Source organism: Amblyomma maculatum, chromosome 4 (genome assembly GCF_055883805.1).
Source record: "Amblyomma maculatum isolate TAMU_Amacu chromosome 4, ASM5588380v1, whole genome shotgun sequence".
In the NCBI taxonomy this organism is placed as follows: domain Eukaryota; kingdom Metazoa; phylum Arthropoda; class Arachnida; order Ixodida; family Ixodidae; genus Amblyomma; species Amblyomma maculatum.
Genome location: NC_139347.1, coordinates 139,231,722 through 139,254,594, shown reverse-complemented (window position 1 = coordinate 139,254,594; position 22,873 = coordinate 139,231,722). Strand labels below are relative to the sequence as shown.

At 46.0% G+C, this 22,873-nt stretch overlaps 1 protein-coding gene, 1 long non-coding RNA gene and 1 pseudogene across 4 annotated transcripts; 1 reads left to right on the top strand and 2 right to left on the bottom strand.

The window, feature by feature from the left end:
* LOC146193157 (uncharacterized) overlaps positions 1-3,671 on the bottom strand; it is a 47,464-nt pseudogene extending 43,793 nt beyond the window's left edge.
* Positions 3,672-9,175: 5,504 nt separating this feature from the next.
* Positions 9,176-12,280, top strand: LOC146193156 (uncharacterized). The gene is made up of 3 exons (XR_014706787.1): positions 9,176-9,464; positions 11,026-11,153; positions 12,007-12,280. It is a non-coding gene; the product is annotated as an uncharacterized LOC146193156 (long non-coding RNA).
* A 2,190-nt stretch (positions 12,281-14,470) lies between these two features.
* LOC146193155 (uncharacterized) lies at positions 14,471-21,927 on the bottom strand. 3 transcript variants are annotated; one of them, XM_084602589.1, is made up of 10 exons: positions 20,853-21,921; positions 20,714-20,770; positions 20,570-20,653; positions 18,738-18,791; positions 18,456-18,509; positions 18,277-18,334; positions 17,280-17,329; positions 16,960-17,013; positions 14,811-15,573; positions 14,471-14,743 (listed from the first exon to the last, which is right to left on the bottom strand). In XM_084602589.1, exons 1-10 carry the CDS (start codon positions 21,168-21,170, stop codon positions 14,517-14,519), a joined length of 1,719 nt encoding a protein of 572 aa, XP_084458715.1. In that variant the 5' UTR covers positions 21,171-21,921; the 3' UTR covers positions 14,471-14,516. The 3 variants fall into 3 exon arrangements, 2 of the variants coding, with proteins under 2 accessions (XP_084458715.1, XP_084458716.1); XR_014706786.1 differs by having other exon boundaries at positions 14,607-14,743; positions 14,811-14,926; positions 20,853-21,927; XM_084602590.1 differs by having other exon boundaries at positions 14,602-14,926; positions 20,853-21,927.
* Between the last annotated feature and the right edge of the window lie 946 nt (positions 21,928-22,873).

The following is a 22,873-nucleotide window of genomic DNA, read 5'->3' as shown; positions in this document are numbered from 1 at the left end:
TGTATTAAAATAAAGGCCGAAGGGTCATTTGGGTGCTCGCTACCGGCCAGTACGAAGGGTGCCATACATGCGAGCACCCAGCAGCACGTTCCGCTACGCATGTTCCCATGAATGACCTTCCGGCTAGAACGGTTCCGCAAATCCGGCGCCGACGGTCCGGTCGGCTCCCCCCACCCGCGGCACGCTTGTAGAAGGGGAACCGCTTTTACAATACCAGAAGCAGACAGTCCGGTGACGGCGCCGTGCAGAGACGCTCACCTGCAAGTGATTAATCTTGGGCGCGGCCCTACAGACCTTAAACCCCAAAAACCAAACCAAACCAAAGTATTGCGCCGGTGTTTTATGTATAACCTCCTGAGTTCTCAGGTGCATTTAGGTTCACTGATTTTTTTGAAAGTTTGAGAAAATGACGTTTACATTACAAGGAAGAAGAGTGAAATTTATTTCTTCACCATTGTCGGCGGATTTAGCATAACATGCTGTCCAATATATTGGACACTGGCACTCTACCCGGTTATTTCTGAGCTAATGGGCATGCAGTAACACCCAGGAAAAATAATATGAAATATGATTCAAAAGTGCAAAAACTTTTTATTATTCACACATTCAAAAAACTACAACACAAAAAGAAAAAGGAACCTTCATTTGGTTACAAACACCTATTTGGTCACTTTTTGTGAGCCATTTCAAAGCATTGCCTGTCCTTTGTGACACAAAAGAACATGTTGCACTTCGTGCAGAAGAACTTCGTCTTCATGCTACAACCTTGCAGTCTGCAGTGGGCGGCATTCACAGCATCAGTTATTCTGGGGAAGTGCCCACTGGTGTTTCCTTTCGTCGCATCTGGTGAATTTTTGGGACGCTTAGCTGGAGGAGCCCACTCGTCACTGTCGCTATCAGTGTCTTCGTGCTTGCGGCCTTCAGCAACGAGAGATTCAGCTACAGAAAGCCGGAGCTCCAAAAATTTCATGATTTCTTTTTTTTCTCTGTGCATGATTTCTTTTTTTTTCTCTGCACCCATGAATTGCTTAACGCAATGTCAAATAGATGAAAAATACTTCTGATAGTCCATTTGTTGACCTGGGCCTTGATTCTGTAATAGCTAATCATTCGATCAGCCAGGTCAACACCACCCATGTTGTACATTTTACAACATGTGGCCGGGGTACGTCAAGGTATTTTTTCTCCTTGCGTGACCATCTGCGACAGCTGTCTTCTGGCTCCTGGCCATGAACTGACGACAGCAACGTAATAGGCTTATTATCGTACCAGCGTACCGCAATCTGGCGATCGTCCTTTCTCATTTGTGCATCTGAAGCACCTCGCCCTCTCATATGTAGTTCATTTTCACTGGACAGCTTGATATCTTTTGGCAGTCGGTTGTTCACCACTGGTCCAGTCGCAGCAATGCCTTTTTGCTCAAGTTTATCCAGATGTGCACTTGAAGTGAAATATCTATCAAAGTATAACGTCGTCCCTGGGCTGAGTGTTTCTGTCAGTCGCAGCACAGCTGACTCCGCTATTCCTGAGCTTCCAGCATACAGCGTTGATTTTTTACCTTGGTAAATCTCAAAGTCAAAGATGAGACCGTTTGGCGTTGCAAGAACAGTTTTTTAACCCCTCAGGATTTCGCTTGCGTGGTACAAACTGCTTGAGTTGTGTTCGCCCGGTAAACGGTATCATCTGCTCGTCAATGCATACGTGCTCGGGGCGAGGGAGTTTGTGACACCCATCCATAATTAGAGAGACCAGGGGTCGGATTCTCCAGAGCAGGTCTTCTTTCTTCTCTTCATCGCCAACATCAAGCTCATTGACAAGCTGAAGCCGGCGTCGTAACTTGAAATCCCTGTTGCGAGTCATGTTTTCGGCTACAAGCGGAACTCTGGTCTTTCTTTGCCAATACATCTGAATCTGCGGGTAGCCCAAGCATGACATCGTCAATGAGGTCCCAAAAAATGTCTTAAGTTCCTCAACTGATACATCCAACGAACGTCCAGTCACTTCCACATGGATTCTATTCCTTGAGTAGGCCATTTTTTCGTATGCTTCTTTAGGTACATACTGCAAAAAGTAATTGTAGGGGGCCCAAGAGGCCCGCACTTCCGTCATCAGCATTGCCAGGAACGAAAGCTGGAAGCCATGTTGTAATGGGCCTGCATTGCAATAAAAAAAATGTGTGTGAAATATAAAAATCGTTTCTTTGCAGGCTCGTCACAACAAACACAGTGAAGCCATGCAGTGTCAGAACGCTTACCCTTTAAGACGTTTCCAGCGTGCTCCAGGTGTTTTGCCGATTGACGTTGACGGGCCATCGTCTTCACTACTTTCATCGTCAGAGCTGACATCTCCCAGAGGTGCAAAAAAGCTCGGGTCCACTATGGTGTCCTCATCGCTGTCAGAGAGGTCGATATCTGATGAGCTGTGTGGGGTTATGAAGGGGACGGTCTTCCGCCCCGCTCCTACTCCGCAGGTACAACCGCCTCGCTAGCGACCCGCGGAGGGGAACAAAGGGCAAAGGACGGGGGCGACACAGTGTTAATACTCCAATGCTATTTATTGCACTTACAAATAATACAGAGCATGCCGGCTAGCTATACATCAACAAGGTTTTCCTTGGAGGAGCAAGGCTACGTAACAAGGACTTTTGAGTCACCGGCTGAGGAATGGGGGTGAGATTTCGGCGGAGGACATTTGAACGCGCCGTGAATATGGCGGCCGGGATCTCCCGTGCGCACCGCATTCTTCGGACAAAGCCATACCACGGCGTTTGCCGCGGGAGGCGGCGAGAGCGTGCGGTATTTACCGGTCGCTTCGCCGTCGGGAACCAGATGATGTGCGGTCGTGCACGACGGGTCCTCCCGTGTGCACAGTGTACTCCGTGCCCGCTATCCACCGGCATTTGCCGGGAGAGGCGGCGGGAGACGACCGCTCTCGTTGCCGGCTGGATCCAGAAGCTCCCTCTCGTCTTCTCGCGGAAAACAGTATCTCTTGCTGGGCTAGTTGGTGTGACATTGCGTTAAACCAAAGGAAATACAGCGCTAAGTTTTAGACGAACCACACAGAAAGACGGACGGGACAGGCGCTAACTCCAACTAAGTTTATTGAAAGATTCATGTGCACATATATAACCCGAAGACAGTGAACGCTTGCGCATGTCTCTAAAGTAAGAAGGAAAAAAACCTTTCAGAAAAAACACCCTAAGGTAAAAACCTTCTCATAATCTCGTATTTTTTGTCAATCTGTGTTCACTTTCGCGTAAAGATACAGAAGTCGTGCTGACACACTTACCACCCCTCTCTGATAAAAAAGGCTTCTGCGAGCTCGCGAGCTAATCTGTCTTTACTTCTAGTTAGAATTTTAATCTCTCCAAATCGTGGTTCACAGATTTTTTTTTTTTCGTCAAGGCAAGAGCGGCAATGGGCGGGTAGGTTTTGGAACGAGTCTGATGCGTTCCCTAAAGACCTGTTATGCTCGCCGACACGCTCGTTAACGCAGCGTCCGGTCTGACCGACGTACACCTTGCCACACGTAAGGGGGATCTCGTAGACCACTCCCGTGGCACACTTTACGTAGGGCTTCGAGTGTTTCTTTCCACACCCAGATGTTGTTTGAGCCCTACTGGTAACTTTGGGGCACATCTTGGCCAATTTGCAGGGGGCGGAGAAGACCATGGCGACTCCGTACTTGTTGCCAACTCGTTTTAAATTGTGGGATACTTTGTGAAGATCAAATCAGTCGATATTGTCGACCATAAACCCTGACTGCTCATTGGAGGGTCAAATTCTAAATTTAAAGCTCAGCTACTTTGGTCATCTGATGAGAAGAGAGGAGTTGCTGGAGAAAGATTTGATGTTGGGAAAGGTTGAGGGTCGCCGGAGAAGGGGTAGGCAGCGAACGCGATGGTTAGATGGCATTCTCGACGCATTGCAGATGAAGCTATGTGATGTTAAGAAGATAGTGAGAGATCGGAAAGCGTGGCGTAACATGGTCCATAGGGTCACGAAGAGTCGGACACGACTGAACGCCTGAACTGAACTGAACTGAACTTGTGTATATACGGTATCACCACTGGCTTGGCTCCACTAAAGGATTGTTTTCGACGTTGCCCCTTTGGCTTGCCCTTGAGGTTTTGTAGCAATGCCTCGGTCACGCTAGCCAAAACATGGTCTGGAAACCCTGCTTTGCGCAGTCTGCTCACCTCACCCTGGAAGCTCGCTTTCATCATGTGAGAGCACGACTTGAGGAGTGCAGATTCCATAGAGAGGGCGGCAATAGCCCTCTTTACAGTTTTTGACTGGGCCGAATCGAATGGCATGAAATCTTTCTTAGCCCTAGGAAGGTAGCGCCAGCACACACTTCTGTCCCCCAGCTTAATGTTCAGGTCTAAAAACTGGAGACAGTTCTGTTCGGGAAGCTCAAATGTGAATGAGACCGCTAAGGTGATTGCCTATTGCAAGGATAACGGTCTGTCCCTTCTGCAAGCGGACAAAGAAGGGAGCTTTGTTCTCATGCCTTCAGGCCTTTACAACGAGAAAGCTGTTCAAGCGATTTCGAAGAACTTCATGCAAGTAAAACCGTTTGCCACCAGGATAAAAGGCAAAGCTGTTGACTTGTGCAAATCCCTGGAGCTGCAGAGACTGGCAAGAGATGTTTTGAACTCACCTGTGAATAATTTGTCTATCTTCTTTTCAGTGAAGACCCATAAACCAGATGCGCCGTTTAGGGCCATAGTCAGCGAGAAAAGTACTTGGCAGCAACATATAAGCCGCTTTTTGCTTAAGAACCTGAAGGACTTGCATGTTTCTGACCCTTTTTCCACAAAAAAATTCTTTTGATGTAGTCGGTGTGTTGGAGAGGGAAAAGCATGTCGGTTACGCCTTCTCCGTAGATGTCGTAGACCTTTTTTACTCGGTGCCCCATAGCGACCTGTTCACTTCTGTTCGACAATGCATCGAAGCTAGCGGTACCATAGCATTTCAAAATAAAGCAGGGGTTAGGGTTGACAATTTCATGTCTCTTTTAGAGTTTTATATTAAGTCTACTTTCATCCAGTTTGACAACCGGCGGTTCCTACAACGCCAGGGCATTTGCATCGGTTCATGTGTAGCGCCAGTCTTATGTAACATCTTTCTCGCATCTATTGACATTTTGGCATCACTAACTGACGACGCAACAGTCCTCAAGATTTTTAGATATGTAGATTCTTTAGTGATTTTAAACAGACATAACACAGGCCGCTATGAGGAGACTGCCATGAGAATATTAGAAATGTTTAAGCAACATGGAAAGGGGCTCTCATTCACATTTGAGCTTCCCGAACAGGACTGTCTCCAGTTTTTAGACCTGAACATTAAGCTGGGGGACAGAAGTGTGTGCTGGCGCTACCTTCCTAGGGCTAAGAAAGATTTCATGCCATTCGATTCGGCCCAGTCAAAAACTGTAAAGAGGGCTATTGCCGCCCTCTCTATGGAATCTGCACTCCTCAAGTCGTGCTCTCACATGATGAAAGCGAGCTTCCAGGGTGAGGTGAGCAGACTGCGCAAAGCAGGGTTTCCCGACCATGTTTTGGCTAGTGTGACCGAGGCATTGCTACAAAACCTCAAGGGCAAGCCAAAGGGGCAACGTCGAAAACAATCCTTTAGTGGAGCCAAGCCAGTGATGATACCGTATATACACAAAGTATCCCACAATTTAAAACGAGTTGGCAACAAGTACGGAGTCGCCATGGTCTTCTCCGCCCCCTGCAAATTGGCCAAGATGTGCCCCAAGGTTACCAGTAGGGCTCAAACAACATCTGGGTGAGGAAAGAAACACTCGAAGCCCTACGTAAAGTGTGCCACGGGAGTGGTCTACGAGATCCCCCTTACGTGTGGCAAGGTGTACGTCGGTCAGACCGGACGCTGCGTTAACGAGCGTGCCGGCGAACATAACAGGTCTTTAGGGAACGCATCAGACTCGTTCCAAAACCTACCCGCCCACTGCCACTCTTGCCTTGATGAAAAAAAAAAAAAATCTGTGAACCACGATTTGGAGAGATTAAAATTCTAACTAGAAGTAAAGACAGATTAGCTCGCGAGCTCGCAGAAGCCTTTTTTATCAAAGGTAAGTGTGTCAGCACGACTTCTGTATCTTTACGCGAAAGTGAACACAGATAGATAAAAAATACGAGATTATGAGAAGGTTTTTACCTTAGGGTGTTTTTTCTGAAAGGTTTTTTTCCTTCTTACTTTAGGGACATGCGCAAGCGTTCACTGTCTTCGGGTTATATATGTGCACATGAATATTTCAATAAACTTAGTTGGAGTTAGCGCCTGTCCCGTCCGTCTTTCTGTGTGGTTCGTCTAAAACTTAGCGCTGTATTTCCTTTGGTTTAACGCAATTCTCGCGGGAACCCACGTAGACGTCTCGGTGGCGCACCCATCGCTGGTCTCCTTTCCCCAAGGGGAGGTATTTACCTCCTCTCCCAGTCGGCGCTGCCATGAAGCTCGTTGGGGTGGTGGTGGTCGGTCGCGGCGAAGAGGAAGGAAACTGCTTTTCCACATCCCTCCCTCCTTAAATGTTCACCTATGGTAGGGTCCCTAGAAATATTGCTAGTCTGTCGTCCGCCGGCCGCGGTGGCGCTGCGGTGAACCGGAGTGCGCCACTGCTGACGGAGCAGACGACGCGCGCGCCCGTGCGCTTCGAAATGCATTCGCTGCATGCTCATTGTCAGGTGTCTTGTACATGCGATGCCGCTCTTTAGTCTTTGATTTCAGTTTAGTCGTAATATTGAACTCGCAGCCGAGTTGTTGGCATAACCACGGATGCGACTTTTTTTGTGTGTGTGAGCGAAGTTTTGCGCGCATACCCCTGAGCCGATGTAGAAACGAAGCTGCTTTTTATATCCTATTATCCTGCTGAAGCTACCGCCGTGCCGCATTATAATGAAGACTTCTGAGGATTTTGTGCAAACAATTGCGCTTGCATGGAGAACTATACTAGACGCATATTCTAGGCTCCAAGGACCATGTGTGCAAGCAACAGAGCGCTGTCGCCGGCGTTTTCATTCACGCTATAGTTTCATCTTAACTTCTTCGAACGTTTAGCTAAGTTATAACACGTATGTAGAGCTAGAAACTTTCGGATGCATGCACAATTAAAGCACACAAGATGGGAACCCGAGCCCTTCAAATCGCACCGCGCTTCAGGCAAACTGCTGATAGGCATTCTTTGGTACTTAGGAAGCCCAGTAGCCACTCATCAGAATATGCCATCACTTTTATTGACTTCCGTTTTGCAACCTCTAAAACTTATTTTAACAGCCAGCTGTTAGTTGAGAGGAAGGGCACTAACACTCCTTTAAAACTCTGTCCTTGAAGGTGTTCATTTTCATTTTTCATTTCACTGAGAGCTTTTACTAGCTTTGCTACCTTGTCCTTCGTACGACAAACTGCTCGAGACATAGAAGTCTGTTTCTTAATTTTTTCTTCTTCTTGACAGGGTGTTCTGAGTTAACTTTCGCAAGTATTTGCAGGCTATATGCATGTTGCATCAGAAATAATGGTACAGTTCGTCGCAAATTAAGCAACGCCCATTGTAGGTGGGAAAGGTCTTGGTAATAGGCTTCAATCCGCTGCCAGGACACAAGCTGAGTTTCGCAATATCATGAATAAGATTAATTACCTCTTCTGCCGACTTTGCAGCTATCTCCTTGACTTTGCTTCCTCGAATGCACACAGCAGCATTCATGGCAGCTTCACCACTCCGATGGAACAGAACTCGCCGATGGCAATTGCCTCCGGAGATTCGTCCTCGCTTGAGTGACACTATGCGAATGTTCATTGTTCAACATCAGAAAGATCGACATTTGTCTTCATGTGGCGGTGGCATGCAGCTTTCTGCATTCCTGGAGCAGGCTCACGTCACACGATCCACCACTGCTGTATTCTTCAACTGGCTCCACTGACGCTTCAGGATCAGTGCACTTTTTTTCTTTCTCTGCAGGTCTCCCTGCTGACTGTTTTTGCTCGTACAAGTTGCGCTCCTTTCTCTTGAGAGGCAGGGGTTTCAACAAGTATTTTGGAGTGTCAGGAAACAGCGTTGAGATGGCATCCTTCGTGAGTTGCGTAACATTCCGTGGAATCTCAATTACCTTTACCTGTCTTAAAACTTCGCTCAATAAAGCAGGGTTTGAAGTGTCGCTCACAAACGTCGACACTAGCTTATTCGTGTTACAGTAATGTGAGGGCAACCCCGATCCGGATCATCCGATATTTATATCAACGTCCAGGATTTCCTGTCTGCAACTCACAAAATAATGGGGAAGATATTCACCACTTGTGGGTTTGCCCGCCACTAAAGCCGACAATATCGGCACCTGACGGCAGTGGGCCTTTCACCGAGCAACCCATCTTAGTACATTGCTTGCACGCAAGGGCCTTATCATCGTTCTCTCTTGAATTTTATTAGAACACAGCCAGTCTATTTTCTTTCATTTATTACGCCTTTTAATTTTCGTTTTGCATACTCCTTTATGCCCTAGCTGGGACAATAAACAATGTTATTGCCTTTGCAGCCGCGCTTGATGTTGCGCTCCCACTCTTGCCTCTTCCCTGCGTCTTTCGGTGTCCTGAAGAGAGAACATTTCACCTTGCACGAGCGCTACCCGGTCTTGCACCCGGGCAACAAACACGTGCTATCACGCTTACCCAGTTTTCTGGACATGACGCGATCACATATCCATAAAAAAGGCACACTTACACACATGCTAGCTAATTTGCGCGCATTCCGGCTTGCGAGCGAAAGAAAGTGCACGTGGTGCACGAGCCTTGTCACGGCACCAACGGATCAGCGTGGCGCAGATTCGCAGTACGGCACAACCGCCACAGCACCACGTACACAACGCGACCACGCTCCGAATGCGTACAGCGCCCCCTGCGCTTTCATCCGGGAAGCGGCCAACCGGTTCCATAGGGAACCCCGCTCGGACGGCAGACTAGCAAATACTTCTAGGGACTCTACCTATGGTTGTGGAGAGCTGCTTCTTGGACGCCATCCGCGAGGTAAACACCAGGCTTAGCAGGGCGATCCAAACGTTGGTGTCATCCGACGAGCAGCAAGGTGAAAGGGCCCCCTTTTCAAAATTCGCCTCCGCACGGCGCCATGTTAGCACTTCGGCGCCGCCTAACGGCGCAAAGAAGAATGAGCGCCATACTGGGCTGAGACGACCAATTTGCGCCTAGTAGTACCTTGCTTCGCTTGTACAACAGAAATTCGTGTGAATGCTCAACGCCTCTGGAGTTTTGTTGTTTGTTTTTGCTGCCGTGCTGTCTGCTTTCGTTGCCTTTCGCGCGGCATAAATAGAAGCTAGGTGGCATCTAGTTATACGATCGCGATGAGCGACGAGAACGAAGCCCGCGGTGCCTGCACCTCGTCGAAGTCGTCGTCGACTGCATCGAGATCGTCGCGAAGTGTGCTGGTCAATGGTGAGTGTGTTTACTGCGAACCGATTCCTTTTTAGTCAGCAGTGTTAGTGCGCAACAACGCTCCATCAAGTTGCGGAGGTGCGCATTTTCCGGGGCAACTTAACACTTTCCTGTCCGCGCCCATCGATAGCCCGCGATCAATGGTTTCACGATCCGCATTTTCCCGCTTTAGTAGCGCTCGTTGACAAGTGGCGTCATCGAATGGGAAATAAAGGAACCCCTCTTTCAGTTTTGCTTTTGATTTAATTTTTTCCATCGTGCCGCGCCCGTCCAGATGGTCTCCGGAGTCAGGTGATCGGCGCTCCTTGTTTATATCATGGCTGCTGCGCGGAAATAGGCATTTTCGCGGAAATTTACGCATCGGAGAGCTAATTTTTGGATGCGAACAGCAGCAGTGATGACTCGGAAGACGAATTCAGCTCTTCAGATTTTAACACTGACAGCTAAACTACGTCAAATTGACCTGGAACGTCGACAGCCATGGCTCAACAAGTTTCATGTTCGCTCCCCAAAACTTTCCGGTTTTGCTGCGCGTTGATCGGAAGAGATCACTGTTCTGAAGGTCACAACTGTTATCTGCTGGGTGACAACGTCTTATGGTTAATATTACTTGCCGCCGGCAGCGCAGGGAGTCGTGTTTTTCGCAGACGACAGCCAGGGGTCAACCTCGACTACTGTTTTCTTTTCTAACTCGGCGAATACTGTACACAGAAAGCTAGAATTTGCTGCAATATTGCATTGGTCCTTGTTGTAAAAAACGTATATGTTGAAAAAGATTTATGTTTATTTGTATTAAGCAGCTTTGATGCTTTTGTGTGCGTGTTTTTTTACAATCTTTTGCTGATAGTGCGTGTTTTTTTTTTTTTTTCGTCACTTATTCAATAAATATGTTGATTGTCACACCATTGTAAAGAGGAATTCCTCCTCTACATTTGGCACTAGACAATCCTGTACCAAGCAAATTTTGTTAAAAAAAGAAATATTAAAGACACCACCCAAAAACCACCGCTTTTCCCGCGGACAGGAAAGTTAATCCGCGTTGCTCATTCAGTAACAGCAGGTAGTGATAGTCTCGGTGCAGGTTTAGCATGTGGTAACAATGATAATGCTTATTACGACATGAGAGCGTGTTTACATTTACTTCCATTCTTCGCGTTCCGTGGCCCGTGCGACTGAAGGAGCGAAAGTGCGTACGTGAAGGAATTGCATCGCGTGAGTGAGACTTCCTTGAAAAATGGCTTTAAATAAGTTTCTTCACTGCAAAGGTTGCTAGTAGCTAGTGCACTGATACATAGCTCCATTTCATTCCATTTTCAGATTACTGCAGTGGGCATTTAACCATTTTACTGACATCCAGGCAGCAATATGGATTGGCTGTATGCATTTTTGATTCAAGAAGTGTGCCATAAGGCATACTGAGAAATCGGCAGTAGTTTAACTGTTGTCTCCCTTAGACGGATTTTTGCACTGCTTAGTCGAAATGAGGTTTTGGATTCAGGATCTGAAAATTATATTATGCAAGAGAAATGTGGCAATAATTAAATGCTGTTTTTGTTTGCAGATACCATGATGTACACCCACCCAGATGACATCCAAGACTGGTCGGAACACATGCGCGACTGGCCAGAGATAAGGGGGCCAGATATTGTCTACTATTTGGTACAGACAAAAGCATGTGACCTACGTGAAGTAAGGGCATATAAATCATTAGAATCATACAATTACCTGCAGTCAGGGTGGGTGGGGAAAGTACTTTCCCACAAATTGAACGATGACATCGTATTACTGAAATGTGAAGTGACGCCCTAACAGGCTGTAAGTAGCAGGCCGCATCAAGTATGGGTGTCGGCACAAAGTACGGGTGAAGTGCTCCGTGCTGGTTGCACCTGCATGGCTGGACAGGCCAGGGTATGCAGCCATGTGGGAGCTGTACTCTGGAAAGTGGACTGTGCTGTGTCTCGTGGTTTTACTGGAAGAGCCTGCACAGATGCTGCCGCAATGTGGAATAGAGGAACGAAGCGCAACGTTGAGCCCAGTACACTTGACCACATAAACTTCAAGAGAACGACAGTCGAACTTGAAGTCCAGGCTGTGTCCAGGCCCATTCAACCACCACTATCGGTGGAAGAAATAAAAAAAATGCATCAGGAATCAGGATATCCTGAGCTGTTCACTAGTCCAGGTATTATACTCTTTGTTATTGTGCACACAACTGCTCAGCTATTTCTAACTTCTGTCTTTACTTGGCTGCCTGCTGTGGAAACGGCTTATGCTAAATGTTCCCACGCAGTTTTGTGAAAAGATAATTGCATGCTTGATTTCGAACTGCTCTCTCAAGTTTACTCTCATTTCTACAATTTCTCTGATATTTAAAAAGTTTGTCAGTACAGGCCGCAAGGTCTAACTTGCTATCACAAGCACATCAGCCTTTTTTTGCATATTTGGAGCACATAAAGTAAAGCTTAAAGTCTTGTATTTTATCTGGATGGAGGTTAAAGAACCATTTTTGTTTCAATGTAGTGTATTTTCATTGCACTTCCAGGCACACAGCTTTATGCAACTTTCAATGCAGCACCACGACAGCTGAGGAGACCTTCAGAAAAGGCTGCACCACATGGCAGCCATGAAGCCATAAGTGATTTGCCAGCCAGCTGCCTTCGATGCTGTGCCTTCTATGACAAGTTTGTCAACCTATCAGCAAAGCTAAGGCAGCTCTGGAGGAAAAAACCAGAGGCCAGAATTCCCCACTTTGGGCAATGGCAAGGTGCCTTAGATTGACGGCATCAAATATAAAAAAGGTGCCCAAGAAAAGCAGCACACCAAGTACCAAAGCAGTGAATGCTATCATCAGTCCCACGTTTTCTGGTAATGCAGCTACGAAACATGGCCAGAAGTATGAAGCAGTAGCTCGTACACAATTTGAAAGAAAAACAGGACATAGTGTGACACAGTGCGGGACAATATTATGTGCAGATATGCCCTGGCTCTCTGCGTCTCCCGATGGCCTCCTTGAGACAGCTCCTGCCATACTAGAAATCAAATGTCCGCATGTGATGGACTGTTTGGAACTTGTGCGGTCAGGAAGGCACGACGTAAAAGAGAAGGATGGAAAGTACATCCTCTCTGAAAACGGGCCGAACGGTTACTATGCCCAAGTACAATTCCAGATGCTATGCACAGGCCGTGATCTCTGTTATTTTTACATGTGGAGTGTACAAACTGAAATTGTTGTTGAAGTGCCTTTTTCACCCACATTTGTGAATTCAAGCTTGCCACGACTGCAAAAGTTCTACTTCTGTCACCTGCTACCTGAATTGGAAACGCGCCATGTGTCAGGACAGCTCATCATTTCTGCAGAATACTCAAGATTGTGTGAACTGCAAGTTTGATAAGCTACAAGGAAGCGCTCCAAGAGCAGAAATTCTTGGTCTGCTTATTTATTGCATATTAATTTATTGCAGGCTCAATGTGGGTATTACACTGATTGCAGCACAATTGTTGCCCTCTGTGATCTGTTGAGCATCAGATCTGCTAAGTGCAGTGCCAGTATCTCCATGACTAATACACTGCTATTTATGTGTAATGATGTCAACTGTTTCCCCCTTTTTGGTGTGTACATTGCATCAGTATTTATCATTTGTGAAATATTTGCAATTAAGTGCACATTGCATTGCTTGCACAAATGGCACAATGATATTACAAGGTGAATTAACTCATTTAAATGAGTGTTGCACCACTACAAGTCCTTATATTTGAAACTGCATCCACCTAGTTCCCCAGTTTTTGTGCACTTATAAACTGGAAATCTATGTGTACAGAATGCCTCTCAAGTTCAAATACCTTGCATGTTTTGGTGTTGACAGCTGCAATCAGTACCAATCCAATTTAGAAAATGCTCATCAAAGTAAACCCACATGTATTTGTTCCGTGTCCCCACATTTGCTTTGCTGTTCTTTGCTCCATAGCACAATGGTTAATGAATTATCATGGCCTCTTGTTCAACATATTGGTGATGAGTTTTGAGCATGTGCAAGGGCAATTTTTTTTTTTTAAATCTGTCCACATCATCTGCTGTGAAAGGGTGTTTTTTGGAAGTTTAGGCTTAGAACATTGCTGCAATATGGCTTCAGATATATCGTGTGGCTACTTTAGGCAAACTTGCAGCTTTGCAGTAGGAAGCTGGCCAAGCCACAACCTTTTCCTTCAGGCACAAAGGCAGGTTGATAAGAGAGAGTAATAAGGGGCAGGAGAGAACCTTCATTAATCAGTTAGCTGTACCTGGCCGGCATTGAGACAAAACATTGTCTCAAGCTAATGCATGTTTTATTTATGGTGCCACCCGTGGCAGTCATTGCCATTTTGCAAAACATGGAGGCTTACTTTACTTAATGGTGCTGATTACATATAGTATTTTATATTTTCAAAAATGATGCAAATATCACAGAAGGAGCTAACAACCCTTGACGCTAAGGAAAGCACAGGGGAACTTTTTTTTTATTGTGAATGAATAATCATGGAAGTAATTGGCTAGAAAGTAGAAGAAAAAAATAACATGTCGCCGCTAGGAACCAAACCTACGACCTCTGAATTCGGTTCCCACCAGCGACATGTGGTTATTTTTATTCTACTTTCTAGCCAGTCACTTCCTCGATTATTACATCACAATAAAAAAAAATCCCCTATGCTTTCCTTGGAGTCTTGGCTGTTAGCTCCTTTCTTCTGTATTTTATAACAAAGCCCCTCATCTTCCCTGCATTTGTTTGCTTATTAGCAGGTGCCACAGCTAATTTCTTGCATCATTTAGAATCAGCTTTAATTTTGTGAAAACAGCTTGCAGCATACGTGTGAGCGAGGTTTTTACAAGTGTGATTCTGCACCTTCCCAGGTTGTCACCACGTGAATATTTCACCATTGCATTCACCATGTGAATGCAAAAAAAGCAATGGGGAGGCAGATACAGTGGACAAAAGGATTCTTTATTTTTCAAAACCTATTCTGCCCTTAACTGAACAATGTCCTTAAAATCTCTCAGCTGTTGCACTTTGCAAAAATTTAATCAGACGTGTGCTCCTTCCTGATAGCAATTAAAGGGCCTTTCAGGTTGCAAAGCCCTGCACAAACAAAAATGATTTTACTAATCATCTTCTTGGACTTGATGGGTAGGGCCTGCTTAAATATTCTGTAGGTCTTTATCCTATTTATGGCACGCTCCACATGGATGCGCACGGAAGCTATCCGTCTTGTTCTGGTTACTTCCTCTTCACTGAGTTGCGGCTTCCCTGTAAAATGACATATCCATGAGACAATCCAGATATTTATTATGAATTTTTTATGTAACATCCTTACCTTTTGTGAAGGCAGGCACGTTTAGCTTCACTCCTTGGATTATCATGCTTGTGGTCAGCGTGAAACCCCTATCGGCCATGACTTCATCTCCAGGGCCGAGATGGTCTTCGAGCTTGCTGTCGGCCGTAATATGTTTGTCTGACGCACGTCCTCCATAAGCTTGCGACACAAACATTATATAGCCATTGGGCGCTATAGCAATGAGAAACTTTACAGTATTATGAGCCTTGTAGCTGCTGTATGTCTGAGCCCTCGCCATCAATTGTTTTGGCCGCTCTAAGTTCACTTCTGAACAATCCACAATACATGTGGTCATTTCGTAGCCACTGTCAATAAATGACTGTGGCATACTGTTTTGGATGGTTGACCTTGGCAGCCATACCACAACCTTTTTCATGATGCTGTAGAGCACTGATAACATATGTTCAAATATGTTAAAAACACTTCCCACAGATATCTGAAATATCCTGGCCAAGTGCCCGTAGAGAAGGCCAAGGCGCAATCGCATGAGGGTGAGGAGTAGCTGATCGCCATAGGACAGCACTGTGAATGCCTTTTCTGACTCTACTTTTACTGCTGCAGTTAAGTTGTGGAAATGAATCTTGGCTAGCCCGGTATAAAAGACACAGTCGTCTTCTCCTAATGTTGCAGCAAACAGCTGCTGCTTAGATGACCCAGTCTGCAGCCCAGGCCTGTTGTAACAGTGGTCGTTATACATATCTTCCCACTGAGTTGCTCTTGTTTTCATTTCAGCAGGTTGTTCCTGCATAAAAAATAAAAGTAGCGAGAGTCACTAGCACCCCAAATAAGTTACAAAACAATGTACCAATAGAGTGGCAAGAGTCTGGTGATTATCCAAACTGCACTATACATTTGCCAGAAATAATACTAAAATACTTTTCACCTCCATGTATGAACGCTAGCTGTGCACAAGTTAAAGCATAAAGGTCAATGTGCAACAAATGTATGACTACACAAGTTTTACTTGAATATGAAACATATTTTCTGCAAACATCGAATTTACAACTTCTCAGTCTCCCTCGATGCACCCTGCTCCTAGAGAATAAATTCCCTCAAGTTAGAAACAGATTTTTTTCCAACGTTGGGAACCTTTTTGCCACATTCCTGACTGGACACGAAAGAAAATCTGCCCATAACAGGAATTTCTTTTCACTGCAAAAGAAAAACTTGTAATAAGTTGCCAGGTGTAGACTTTGATGTGGATGGAGGATCTATGCAGAGCTGCATTTCCTGACTGCAGCTTGTAGCCTGCCACATTTTGTTGAAGCTGTGACACACCCTTAAACTTCTCACAGTTTTTATGGCTGCCCTATGCAACAAACGCATTTGCGGCTGAATCACAGGAGTAGATGGTTTATAAAATGGCCTCTGCATTTCAAGAAACTATTGCCTTATGTGTTTCAGCTACACAGCAGCTAGTGGTGGCCGCTTGGACTTCCATTACATGAACATTAGTTTCATCTTGTGGTGGACCCAATCATTAGCAGCCATAAAAATCTGACAACAGAATCATTAATTTTCTCTAAGCATGCCAAACATTCTCTTCACAAAATTGGTAAAATGTTTTCCGGTGAGCCAGAGGAGTAAACAATGGTGGGACACATTGGAGACTGACGCTTCACATCATGCGAACATGATGGAGGATATTGGATAATGTACTGATTGAAAAGCCTGTGATACGATTTCGAGAATTACTTTTAGCCATACGAGTTTCAAAAATCACCGTCTCCATGTCACATCATAATTAGCACTCTAAAAGGTCATCACCATGAACAGAGGTGAATTATACTCAAACTCGGCTCTAGCACCTGCAAACCATACACGTGTTAACTATTTTTTGCCACTGATACACATTTTTGATTTGATTTATAGGTATTAATGTCCCAAAGCAACTTAGGGACGCCGTAGGGGAGGGCTTCAGAAATTTCTTGAAAGGCGACGGCCGCAGCCAGGATTTGATTCCACGTTCTAGGATTCAGCAGTCGAGTGCCATACCCAGTGAGCCACCGGAGTGGGGCAGTACATAATTATGTGCGTCAGAGCTTGCACATTATGAATGCAACCACTTCCCATTACCACTAATGCTAAAATGATACCATGCAGGGCACATATGCATGTTGCTACTTACCATGGCAGGCGTCACTTGATCTGGGATCCCCTCATCGGCAATCTCGGTTTCTGCCTGAATAATGGAACAACAATGTGTGTCAATATTGCTAGCAGTCTGATGCTTGACCTTGACTGCATGCTTGTCATAATACATGCTCCTATCCCTTTTATCTCCAAGGTACAGGCTGGTTTTACACAAGCTAAGGCATCAGTCGTGGGCCTTTCACAGAGATGCTCTATTCTTGTTTGTCAGAAATTATATTTTGGGTCCAACCATCTATCCTAGCCATGGCTAACGTTAAAAGAATAGCACACAGCTGGAGGCAGGTAGGCACTTACTAAGGCAGGTGTAACTTCATCGTTCATCACGTCCTCAGCCGTTTCAGCAGCTGCCTGCATTATAGAAAAACATTCTGAATTTAGTGTCAGCTGCCGTGTAATACGCAGTTTCACTCCGTATGGCTTCTAATATGCATGGGGACCTTGCAGCTTTTTCCCAAAGCATTGAAAGACTGGTATGATAACAATTTGATCTGCCCAGCATCAAATCTGAACAAAACTTCAAGTCGCAACCATTGCAAGCATTGTTCTCCATGACATTATACAAAAGTCTGTGTTACCACAGGGTGCTGTGACATAAACTACACCACGACTGTCCTTAGTACAGCACAGAGCTAGCTACAAGTGCTTAACATGTCACAGCATGTGCATTCTGAGAGCAGCCATCTACCTCTTAACTCTGATAACTGGCGTACGATGAAGGCTCTGTTTGAATTTTTAGGTGAAACAGGCCTAGATTCCTGCCTGTGACAGTTATGTGAACTGTGCTGTGTACAAGTGCACACTTTACAGTGCATACCACACATACATATACTTTTGTGTTGAAACATGTCTGTGCATTTCAAGCTTTTTCTGGTGCACTGCACGGTATGTGTGCGTGTATTGGAGACGGCATGTGAGACGAGAGCTCTTTTTAACTGTACCAGTGTGCGGGCAATGACAAGTGGTGTGTGTGGAAGATGTGTAGCATGCTGTGTGAGATGAGTGCTACCAAGTGTGTGTGTGCTGTCCTCAATAACTTGGGCCACAAGTAGAAACTACATGCAGTTTTGACGAAACAGTTTTCCCATCCATCACTGTACTGTGCCATCATCACCCTCCATTCACACCCTCTCTCTTACATCTTATTCTCCCTTCCCCAGAGTGGAGTAGCAGGCCAGGGTCTCTTCACCCCTGGCTGACATCTCCACCTTTCTTTTCATTACACTACTTTCTCTACCGCTTAACTCTGATCAGCATTGAAACAAGAGACAAAATGCAGCTGATAGGAGGGCACTTGCCATAGTAGGTATTACTACGTCTGGAATTGCCTCCTCAGGCATGTGGGGCACTACCTGCATAGAGAAAAATACATGTAAACTGTTAATCATAGAATTACGCACATTAGCTTGTCAGAATTTATGTAGCACTTAGTGGGAATATGGGCACCTGGGCTAATGCTAGGAAGACACTTACTGCAGCAGCTGCCACTTCATCTGGTTTCGGTTCCTCGGCCATGTCGTCAGGAGCCTGAAAGTGAATCAGTGAACACTGTGTGGTTTAATTGAATCCGAAAAACCCTTACAAGTGTTGTTTACCAGACAATGAACTAAAGCCCTTTTTTCTTTTTTACCTCCATATCACTGAGTGCTTCTACGCAAGTTGAAGCACAACTGTTCTTAGTACAGCACAGAGCCGCAAGCGCTGAAAGTGTCACGGCATCAGAAGACAGTGGACTTGTACTAGGAAGGCACTTACCGCAGAAGCTGCCACTTCATCTGATTTCGGCTCTTCTGCCGTGTCATCAGCTGTCTGAAAGCGAATCAGCAAACACTGCGTGGTTTAATTGAACCCGAAAAAAAAGTTGCACCAAGACTCTTACAAGTGCTGTTTACCAGACAAATAACTAAAGCACTTTTTACCTTCATATCACTGAGTGCTTCTACACAAATGTACACAAATGTACAGGTCTACAAGTGTTTAAAATGTCATGGCGTCTACATTATGAGTGCAATGAAGAAAAATGCATATAAGTGTCGATCGTAGTCATTAAGCACATTCGCTTGCAGAATTTGTGTACCACTTAGGGATAACATGGACACTTGGGAACAGGCTGAGCTGATGCTAGGAAGGCACTTACTGCAGCAGCTGCCCCTTCATCTGATTTCGGCTCCTCGGCCATTTCATCAGCTGCCTCCATGACACCACTGACAGCAGCTGTAGGGATTGTTCCTACTTCATGTGCCTTAGCATGGCCACTTAAGTTCTCCTTTCTCTACAAAGCTGAAAATCTTTTGAAGAGCTTTAATTTGGTTTACTTTATACCGAACTGATTCAAAGTGTCCGACAAGGGAATGATTTGGTGATTTAGGATTAGGTGATTTAGCTCTAGGGCTATCAGTGGATGCCCTGACATGCACATAAATGGGCTTCGGAATGAGAAAGTGTTGGACATTAAATGGCATGCTAGGTTTGCACTTGCCAAACAAGCACCATGCTCATCAAGTGGTCTTTCAGTGTCCTCATCACTGAACATAGACTGCACAGTAATAACAATTTGACCTTTTAGTGCTCTCCTCATGGATCTACAGCAAACATTTAACCTGTCACAACATTTGGTGTATGCATTGTCAGCCATGTTCACCGTGAATGCAAAGACATCATTGAACATGCCAGTTTTACCCTAGATGTATTACTTTTTGAGATTTCAGCTGAAGGCAAGAACATTTTTTAAAGCACCGTTAGGTAGCGTAACCATGCCAAAAAATAGCAATACACTCGGATAGGCAAATTAAGCCCCTACATGCATATAAACAGGAGGAGCAAATATTTTCAGAGCATTTGCTTAATGCTGCATTGTTATTTTGCAGACAAATATAAAAAAAATTCCAAAACATTTCGGTTAGCGTTCAAAGTATCTTCTGTGACTTGACACTCAATTAAGTGGTCTAAGGATTGAATGCCACCTCACTTCTCTTCATTTGAAGCTGGTAATGATACGTGTAAACACCAATGAATGTCACAAATTTGGCACAGAGCACGCCATTGCAGCTTCGGAAAAATATGAAGACCACTGTACGGACTGCTACGAGGATGTCGTCTTTTGACATGCAGGTTCAGTCAACGAGGTGTTCTCGACATAATTTGCGCTTGCGCTGTGTCACAAATGCTAGCAAAAAAAAAAGAAAAAAAAGCTACTTCCCGAAGCAAATGAAAGGGTTCCGCGTGACTGATTTCGCCGGCTCGCGACGTTGCTGCAAATCGTTTGCCTTGCTAAATATTTAAACATCACTTGTTCTAAAATTGTAGTGTCAATCTCCCGTGAGTGTTACCACTTTTCATTTTATATTTCACTTATTTCCCGTTTTGTTTCCTTTGCTCTACCCCTTAAATCATTTTTTTATGCAAGTATATTAAAAAAAAAATTCTTTGCTACCCAATTCTTGGCCGATCCCCCTCTGTGGGTATGTGCCATAAGTTATTTGGGCAACAACAACAACAACAACGACGTTGCTGCTCCGCGCATTCACCGAGCCAGCGGACTAATGTCTGGGCATTGGACCTTAAGAAAGATAAGAGAATAAACTTACCATATCTGGGCAGGCTTGCGCGCCGACGTCACTTGTCTGTCCAGCATCGCTGCACAACCCAGTCCTGGAGCCAGAGCTCCGCTTCTGTAAACAATCTCGAGTTGTCACACTTTGGAATTGCACGCGAAGTGTGAAAACGTATACCTTCTTCGGTGGCGGAGTGTACGTGCGTCTGACTAAACGGCGCCGTCCAACAAGCACCTGAAAAAAGGTGGCGTTAAAACCCCGTAGCAGAAGTGTGCGCGCCCAGCTACGTCGTGAATGAAAGGCGACAAAAACTTACTTTCCTCTTGTAGCCCATATCCAACACGGGAACAGCGTTTTCGTCCGTCTTCTTTCCTCCAACGAAGTGTCGCGAGCATACACGGGACGATTCTGTCACAATAAAATCCTTCCTGTTGATGGCAGCAATCCACTGCCGCCGTAGTTCAGGTGACGTGGGGAAACGATGCAATGTAAACATATCGCATCGGCACTCGTCTCGTGGAATGCTGTGCTCTGGGCACACGATAACGCCTAGAATGTTTCTTTTGCGCTGGTTGTTAGTGCAACCGTAGACAGCGCAATTACGGCCAGATGATTTTCGATTACAGTACGACATAGTTGAATCACGCCGCCTCGAAAACCACAGATGTAGGCTAGTTACTGGTGCGCGAGTCGGCGATGTCACAGCCCAATGAGAGATGGCAACTGTGGTAGTATACTCTCCACGCCAGAAGCGCGAGTGCAGGCGCGCTGGTTCAAGGATACACCGTGAAAAGCCAGCGTGACGGGAGGGTGTTGTTCCCGCAGGCGCGCCTTTGTTGGCAGGTTGGGGTTGGCCTCCTCCCCCGTCAAGCCGGATTGGTTCCGTGAGACTCCGAGCTTCGGTGATTCACGGCCGCAAGGCAGCAGGCAGGAATGTAAACAAAAGCAGCAGGTCCAGGCGGCTTCACTTGATATCTGCACAACCCTCTGGATCTCCAAAAAGGTTGAATAAATTGAGCGAAATGGCCATTTGGTAAAATGTGGGCCAAGCCAAACAATTTTATCCGGCACCGCACTGCGTTCCGTTAATCCGAACGAAGCACGGACATCCGTGGTTCGTTTGCCGGAATAATAATCTGGTTCCACGAAATTTTCGATTCTCCTTCTCAGCCCAAAAATACCAAGTTCATTTGAACGAAGTTAGCTTTCTCTAATTCAGCGAGAGGTTCGGCTATAGCGAGGTTAATATAAAACAAGCAAAACGCATTTGCGCATGCTGTATGCCACGGTTAGACTGTCCTCCGACGTGCGACAGGCAGCTCCCAAAAAGAGCCTTAAGCCTATTCGCTCTAGCGCTAAGGACAATAGCTAGAACGCAGCGCCGCAAGGATGTGCATCTCCGCCAAGGAACCCAGGGTGACACTACTCACTCGCTGCCATCCAAAGGCAACTTCTGAGCGAACGGCGCCCACCGCGTCCAGCGGTGTCGGAGCGCCCCGGTGCTTTCCGGCAATCACGGCTGCAGTACCAGTCAGCCGATTGCGGCACCTGGCTCCCAGAGCCAAAGAGACAGAAGAGGAAATATTTACAACTATATACAAGAAAAGTAGGGCCACCGTCCCGGCTGAGGCACTCACTCGCTTCCGGCGTGCTGTTCTCCGTGGACGGCTCGGTCGCGCGCTCCATGTGCGGACCTCGTGGATGCACCTCTCGAAGGTCTCGGCACACATAAACACACACACACACACACGATTAAAAATTCTCCACACACACACACACACACACACACAAATACATGCACCATCATTTGTTCTCGCTGCAACTCCTCCCACCTCGCCGTCAAGCGATCAAGCGCCGTCAAGCATAGCGATGTCGGGTCAGGCCTAATGTTAAAAGTCCGGGCAGGCACTGCGCGCCGCGAACTGACTATCGTCCTTTGTCCCTAGGGAGGGGTAACTAGCTCTAGTGCTTCTGCACGAGAGAACCACGTTGAGGCGCCATTGTGGGGTTATGAAGGGGACGGTCTTCCGCCCCGCTCCTACTCCGCAGGTGTAACGTCCTCGCTAGCGACCCGCGGAGGGGACAAAGGACGGGGACGACACATAGTTAATACTTCAATGCTATTTATTGCACTTGCAAATAATACAGAGCATGCCAGCTAGCTATACATCAACAAGGTTTTCCTTGGAGGAGCAAGGCTACGTAACAAGGACTTTTGAGTCACCGGCTGAGGAATGGGGGTGAGATTTCGGCGGAGGACATTTGAACGCGCCGTGAATATGGCGGCCGGGATCTCCCGTGCGCGCCGCATTCTTCAGACTACAGTGTTCTAGAATA